Source organism: Lucilia sericata, unplaced genomic scaffold (genome assembly GCF_015586225.1).
Source record: "Lucilia sericata isolate MDLA Ls3-8-SP2 unplaced genomic scaffold, ASM1558622v1 Contig002524F_arrow, whole genome shotgun sequence".
Lineage (NCBI taxonomy): Eukaryota > Metazoa > Arthropoda > Insecta > Diptera > Calliphoridae > Lucilia > Lucilia sericata.
The window spans coordinates 34,511-43,088 of NW_023996295.1; the positions used below are offsets into that span (position 1 = coordinate 34,511).

Here is an 8,578-nt window from a genome sequence, read left to right on the forward strand (position 1 = left end):
CATGCTATTATTTTAAACAAGTCCCTTCATTTGAATTCTTACAATTTTACTAATTAAAAACAAATTTTAAACAGAAGGTTTTCTTGTATTTACATGAGAGTATTCTTAAGCAGTGATGGGTCCAACAAGAATATGTTTGAAATAAATACAATAATATTTTGGATAGGTGTTACTTTGATGCAGATCACTGCTCTAGAAGCCCATGTAAGCAAATATTCCTTTTAGTTATGTTTATATATACATTGTTGCAACATAAACTCATGACTCTTGCACCAGTCACATACAAAGCAAGAGTATGTATTACTGCTGTTGTTTTTATTAGACACACACAATTTGCCACTAATTACTACCGCAAGTACATTAATACAATAGTAGTAGTTGTGGTGGTGCTGCTGCTGCTCTCGGTTGCTATTTTCATGTGTGTGGCAATAGCTGCTGTTGTCATAGCACTTGCCACCAACGATTTTGTATTTATTTAGAATTGAATATGCATTATTTGTGAAATGAACACTAACAACAGAGCAACACATACTTAATTATAGAAATACAACAAACGAGAACAAGTTCTCATGTATTTGTAGTTGAGTTTGTGTAACCATTTACACTTCAGGGATTAAGGGGCTCCACTGCAAGCGGCACGAGCATGTATGCACATTTGTTGTTTGTAAAAATAATATACAAAATCAGTTGTTATTTTGCTTAAACTCTTGTTAAAATCTACTGTTGCTTGTACATCCTGCTGTTGTTCTAATATGTTTCTTCGTGTTGTTACATGCATATTTTGATGCCTGCATATCGTGTTGAAACAAGAATTTCTTGCATTTTTCTACTGCACTTGAAGAAGTCTTGGATATGTATTAAGGATTTTATGTATGCTGGTTCATTAAATAAAATATTGCTAAACAAAATGTATGAAAGAATGAATGTAAATAAATGTGTAATAAGCGCTTAAGTCTATTGTAGTACTCGGGGCGTATGAGCATTAATTTGGCAAAAATATCAATTATACGTACCGGCAGTTAAGACATAGTAACAAATTTTCAATTTAAAGTTAAATTTTGTTTTACTAACTAACTAACTAACTACTAACTAACTAACTAACTAACTAACTAACTAACTAACTAACTAACTAACTAACTAACTAACTAACTAACTAACTAACTAACTAACTAACTAACTAACTACTAACTAACTACTAACTAACTAACTAACTAACTAACCTAACTAACTAACTAACTAACTAACTAACTAACTACTAACTAACTAACTAACTAACTAACTAACTACTAACTAACTACTAACTAACTAACTAACTAACTAACTAACTAACTAACTAACTACTACTAACTAACTAACTAACTAACTAACTAACTAACTAACTAACTAACTAACTAACTAACTAACTAACTAACTAACTAACTAACTAACTAACTAACTAACTAACTAACTAACTAACTAACTACTAACTAACCTACTAACTAACTAACTAACTAACTAACTAACTAACTAACTACTAACTACTAACTAACTAACTAACTAACTAACTAACTAACTAACTAACTAACTACTAACTAACTAACTAACTACTAACTAACTAACTAACTAACTAACTAACTAACTAACTAACTAACTAACTAACTAACTACTAACTAACTAACTAACTAACTAACTAACTAACTACTACTAACTAACTAACTAACTACTAACTAAACTAACTAACTAACTAACTAACTAACTACTAACTAACTAACTAACTAACTAACTAACTAACTAACTAACTAACTAACTAACTAACTAACTAACTAACTAACTAACTAACTAACTAACTAACTAACTAACTAACTAACTAACTAACTAACTACTAACTAACTACTACTAACTAACTAACTAACTAACTAACTAACTAACTAACTAACTAACTAACTAACTAACTAACTAACTAACTAACTAACTAACTACTAACTAACTAACTAACTAACTAACTAACTAACTAACTAACTAACTAACTACTAACTACTAACTAACTAACTAACTAACTAACTAACTACTAACTAACTAACTAACTAACTAACTAACTAACTAACTAACTAACTAACTAACTAACTAACTAACTACTAACTAACTAACTAACTAACTAACTAACTAACTAACTAACTACTACTAACTAACTAACTAACTAACTAACTACTAACTAACTAACTAACTAACTAACTAACTAACTAACTAACTAACTAACTAACTAACTAACTAACTAACTAACTAACTAACTAACTAACTAACTAACTAACTAACTAACTAACTACTAACTAACTAACTAACTAACCTAACTAACTAACTAACTACTAACTAACTAACTAACTAACTAACTAACTAACTAACTAACTAACTAACTAACTAACTACCTAACTAACTAACTAACTAACTAACTAACTAACTAACTAACTAACTAACTAACTAACTAACTAACTAACTAACTAACTAACAACTAACTAACTAACTAACTAACTAACTAACTAACTAACTAACTAACTAACTAACTAACTAACTAACTAACTATACTAACTAAACTAACTACTACTAACTAACTACTTACTAACTAACTAACTAACTAACTAACTAACTAACTAACTAACTAACTAACTAACTAAATACCTACTGACGGTATATAGTCAAGACTACAGATCAGTCTATATTTAAGACTACAGAGAAGACTGTAGATCTGTGGATAATCAACACAAGATTTCTTCATAAATTTTTGTCTTGATATAAATTTCTGTAGAAATTTTGTTTTGGCATAATTTTTATTAAATTTTTTTATTTAAATTTTATTTTTCTTGGTGTTCGTTTAATAAAATTTTGCCCTAACATAAATGTATTTTCAACGTTTCAAAATTTTCATTAGATAATTTTTGTTTATATAAATCTGTCTTGACATAAATTTTAGTAAAATTTTTATTTTCTACAAAGTATTGAAACTCAAGACTATTGTATTTTACTCAATCTTAGTAAAAAACTACTTATTTAATAAAACTTTATATTTACATATTATCGAAATATATATTAATGTTTTCCCCATTTGCTTGTATGTACTTTTTATTGCAACACAAATAGAATTTTGTATGAATATAAGATGTTTTTTCCCAACATTCATAAGTATATGTGTTTATATTTCTAAAGATTTATATCACTAAGCAACCATAAATCGCTTTGAGACGATCTGTAAAGGAAACTATGGTTACTTAAAGAAATATTTTCATTGCGTTATATATTGTAAAATATTTGACTTTTATACTGGAATATAAATAAGTATAAAAGGATTTAAGAATAGAGGGTCATGTGAAAAGGTCAAACCAATAAAGTTGGAGTTAAAAAGTTCAAGGAATATTTTAGACGGCTGCAGATAAAGGTTGTATGTGTAAGGTATGAACAATTAATTGGGCGGTATCAAAAATAAGATATTCCTCAGACATCACAAAACTCTTCATAGCTTGATTCCCATTTATTTCATTTCCCCCTGTAACTGTAGAAATATGAATTTAAAATCGTAAACACATGCATAATGTTGCATAAAATTGCAATTTAAGTAAAATGTAAAAAAAAACACAAAAAAAAGAAAAAAATAATTTTCTCCCCAGAGATCATGACACAGACAAAATGTTTTTTGCTCATACTTTTTCTAGTTATTTACTTGCTGCATATTTTACACATTTTATAGAATTTCTTCTATAAGATTTGCTTGCAAAAGGACACCCACTCGAATTTTTGTCATTTGTTAAAAGTGGACTTTTAAAGGAAATCATGGAAGGAAAAAACTACTAAAAGGGTGCATAGCAAAAAGAAATCTAAAGGAACATTTCAACATTTTTATTGTTGACCATGTGTATTTACATATGAAATATATTTGTTATTTGAATATTTACTAACATGCGGAGTAATGGAGTAGAAAAGAAGTAAATAGTATGGAAAAAACTCTACTTTTGATAGATGTTTGAGACTGCAGAAATATATGTATATGTATTGTTGCAAGAAATTCAAATTACAAATTTAAAATGCAAGTTAATCCAACAATTTAAGGGGAATATAGAAAAAGGAATTTGAAATGTCACAAAAACATAATTTCTTTGCTTTCAATGGAAAAACTAAAGAACATTTACTGATGAAATTTCTTTCAAGATAAAATTTTGTAAATAAAAATGATGCTATTGATAAAATTTACTATTCAAGTTTATGGTAAGACAACATTTTTGTCAAGACAAAATTATTCGCAGATATCTAGACTGAACTAGAACTGAACTAGAACTGAACTAGAACTGAACTAGAACTGAACTAGAACTGAACTAGAACTGAACTAGAACTGAACTAGAAATGAACTAGAACTGAACTAGAACTGAACTAGAACTGAACTAGAACTGAACTAGAACTGAACTAGAACTGAACTAGAACTGAACTAGAACTGAACTAGAACTGAACTAGAACTGAACTAGAACTGAACTAGAACTGAACTAGAACTGAACTAGAACTGAACTAGAACTGAACTAGAACTGAACTAGAACTGAACTAGAACTGAACTAGAACTGAACTAGAACTGAACTAGAACTGAACTAGAACTGAACTAGAACTGAACTAGAACTGAACTAGAACTGAACTAGAACTGACTAGAACTGAACTTGAACTGAACTAGAACTGAACTAGAACTGAACTAGAACTGAACTAGAACTGAACTAGAACTGAACTAGAACTGAACTAGAACTGAACTAGAACTGAACTAGAACTGAACTAGAACTGAACTAGAACTGAACTAGAACTGAACTAGAACTGAACTAGAACTGAACTAGAACTGAACTAGAACTGAACTAGAACTGAACTAGAACTGAACTAGAACTGAACTAGAACTGAACTAGAACTGAACTAGAACTGAACTAGAACTGAACTAGAACTGAACTAGAACTGACTAGAACTGAACTAGAACTGAACTAGAACTGAACTAGAACTGAACTAGAACTGAACTAGAACTGAACTAGAACTGAACTAGAACTGAACTAGAACTGAACTAGAACTGAACTAGACTGACTAGAACTGAACTAGAACTGAACTAGAACTGAACTAGAACTGAACTAGAACTGACTAGAACTGAACTAGAACTGAACTAGAACTGAACTAGAACTGAACTAGAACTGAACTAGAACTGAACTAGAACTGAACTAGAACTGACTAGAACTGAACTAGAACTGAACTAGAACTGAACTAGAACTGAACTAGAACTGAACTAGAAACTGAACTAGAACTGAACTAGAACTGAACTAGAACTGAACTAGAACTGAACTAGAACTGAACTAGAACTGAACTAGAACTGAACTAGAACTGAACTAGAACTGAACTAGAACTGAACTAGAACTAAGAACTAGAACTGAACTAGAACTGAACTAGAACTGAACTAGAACTGAACTAGAACTGAACTAGAACTGAACTAGAACTGAACTAGAACTGAACTAGAACTGAACTAGAACTGAACTAGAACTGAACTAGAACTGAACTAGAACTGAACTAGAACTGAACTAGAACTGAACTAGAACTGAACTAGAACTGAACTAGAACTGAACTAGAACTGAACTAGAACTGAACTAGAACTGAACTAGAACTGAACTAGAACTGAACTAGAACTGAACTAGAACTGAACTAGAACTGAACTAGAACTGAACTAGAACTGAACTAGAACTGAACTAGAACTGAACTAGAACTGAACTAGAACTGAACTAGAACTGAACTAGAACTGAACTAGAACTGAACTAGAGCTGAACTAGAGATGAACTAGAACTGAACTAGAACTGAACTAGAACTGAACTAGAACTGAACTAGAACTGAACTAGAACTGAACTAGAACTGAACTAGAACTGAACTAGAACTGAACTAGAACTGAACTAGAACTGAACTAGAACTGAACTAGAACTGAACTAGAACTGAACTAGAACTGAACTAGAACTGAACTAGAACTGAACTAGAACTGAACTAGAACTGAACTAGAACTGAACTAGAACTGAACTAAAACTGAACTAGAACTGAATTAGAAATTTCTGTAAAAATTTTGTTAAAGAAATTTATGTCAAGACAACTTTTTCTATTGAAATATATATCAATACAAAATTTTCTATAGAATTTATGTGAAAACAAAATTTTCCAAAAAAAAAAAAAAATTGTAAAAAAAATCTTGCAAAACAATTTTTTCTATATAATTTTATGTCAACACAAATTTTCTACAGAGATTTATGTACATATATGCAAAATTTCTTAAGGAATTTTATGTAAAGACATAATTTTCTAAAGAAATTTATTTTAAATTAAAATAAAATATGTTTCGAAGACTGATTTTTATTTTGTATTTGTGAAACTCTTTCTCTTGATTTTCTATGAATTACCTGTCAACGAATTGAAATATTTATTATATAAAAAATATTTTAAAAGTAATGAAAGCTTTTGGAAATATAGCATAATGAGGTTTTTACAATTTTTTTTACTAGTTCTGTGATTTTTTGTTTATTTATTTAAGTTTTAATTCCAATATAGTTTTGCTGAGCGTTCTCTGAACTGTTTTCAAATACATTGGAATGGCTTTTTCTACTTTTTTTTCTCCGCTGCAAATATTGCCTTTGTTATTTCTAAAACCGGAATTGGTAGGTAATGCTAAATACATATAAATTTTAAAGTTCATTGTTATATCATTAATAGGAATGGCGCTCCATATTTCTTATCTCTTGGGCTTTTATTTGGTACTTGGTGGATGTGGTGCCTGTAGGAGTTACAGGACTATTGCCTATAATATTCTATCCCATAATGGGTGTAATGGTGAGTAACGTTCTACTACAGCTTAAGATTTATAACTGTATTGAAAATTCCATTTCTTTCTAGGGCTCTCAAGAAATTTGCATGTCCTATGCTCGTGATGCTCAATTTCTTTTCCTATTATCCAATTTTATAGCCGCCACCATACAGCACTGTAATGTGAACAAGCGTTATGCTTTCCTTATAATGTCCACTTTCAGCTGTGATCCTAAAAAGTTTGTGTTGTTTATCAAATATCCCACATTTTTATCTTAACTAAAATTTACTTTATGTTTTAGATTACTTCTAATTCTCATGCTGACTTCCTATGTTTTAACAACATTACTACCAGCCGCCATTGTTTGTGCTCTCATGATGCCAATTATAAGAGCAATTTTGCAGCTGTTAGATCAGATAAGTATTTGCAAAGCTATCGATGAAGCTGTGATACTAAAAGATGACGAAACTCCGTATCCCTCCAAAGTAGCTAATGCGTTTTATATAGGAGTAGCTTATGCCATAAATATTGGCAGCATAACAACAGCCATAGCCTCAGATAGCGGCATGGCTTTAAGGAAAATTATTGAAACGTAAGTAGTGAAATTTTGAATAATTTTTTCATTAAAATGATATTTAATTTTGCAGTGAACCTTCCCTTTCCAATTTGGATAACAATTTCCATTTGAAATATATTTTGATTTCATTACCCGTCTCCCTAATGCTTCTAATTTTTACAACATTTTATTTGGAATTTATCTTCTTGGGCTACAAGCGTTCACAGAGCTCCGCAGCTCAGGCAATAGCTTATGAAAAAGAACCTTCCAGGTTGGCTTTGGAGTCTCTTGCCCAAGAACTACCGCCTTTTAATACACATATGATATTAGCATCAGTGTTGTACTTTGGTTCATGTATTGGTATAACAGTGGGATCCTTAGTGGGTCAGGAAATAAATAATAAGTGAGTAAATGTAAAAAGGAACAAAACTAGAACAGAACTAGAAAAGAACTAGAACAGAACTAGAACAGAACTAGAACAGAACTAGAACAGAACTAGAACAGAACTAGAACTGAACTAGAACTGAACTAGAACTGAACTAGAACTGAACTAGAACAGAACTAGAAGAACTAGAACAGAACTAGAACACTAGAACAGAACTAGAACAGAACTAGAACAGAACTAGAACAGAACTAGAACAGAACTAGAACAGAACTAGAACAAACTAGAACAGAACTAGAACAAACTAGAACAGAACTAGAACAGAACTAGAACAGAACTAGAACAGAACTAGAACAGAACTAGAACAGAACTAGAACAGAACTTGAACAGAACTAGAACAGAACTATAACAGAACTAGAACAGAACTAGAACAGAACTAGAACAGAACTTGAACAGAACTAGAACAGAACTAGAACAGAACTAGACAGACTAGAACAGAACTAGAACAGAACTAGAACAGAACTAGAACAGAACTAGAACAGAACTAGAACAGAACTAGAACAGAACTAGAACAGCTAACGAACTAGAACAGAACTAGAACAGAACTAGAACAGAACTAGAACAGAACTAGAACAGAACTAGAACAGAACTAGAACAGAACTAGAACAGAACTAGAACAGAAACTAGAACAGAACGATAACAGAACTAGAACAGAACTAGAACAGAACTAGAACAGAACTAGAAACAGAACTAGAACAGAACTAGAACAGAACTAGAACAGAACTAGAACAGAACTAGAACAGAACTAGAACAGAACTAGAACAGA

General features: G+C 30.5%; 1 protein-coding gene across 1 annotated transcript; it reads left to right on the forward strand.

Moving 5' to 3' along the window:
- Positions 1–6,405: 6,405 nt before the first annotated feature.
- Positions 6,406–7,773, forward strand: LOC119614037 (protein I'm not dead yet-like; the record flags this gene model as incomplete). Its single annotated transcript, XM_037970129.1, has 6 exons — positions 6,406–6,492; positions 6,562–6,668; positions 6,724–6,840; positions 6,904–7,052; positions 7,116–7,406; positions 7,462–7,773. Coding segments are annotated over exons 2-6 (935 nt in total), but the record flags the coding sequence as incomplete, so codon positions are not given.
- Between the last annotated feature and the right edge of the window lie 805 nt (positions 7,774–8,578).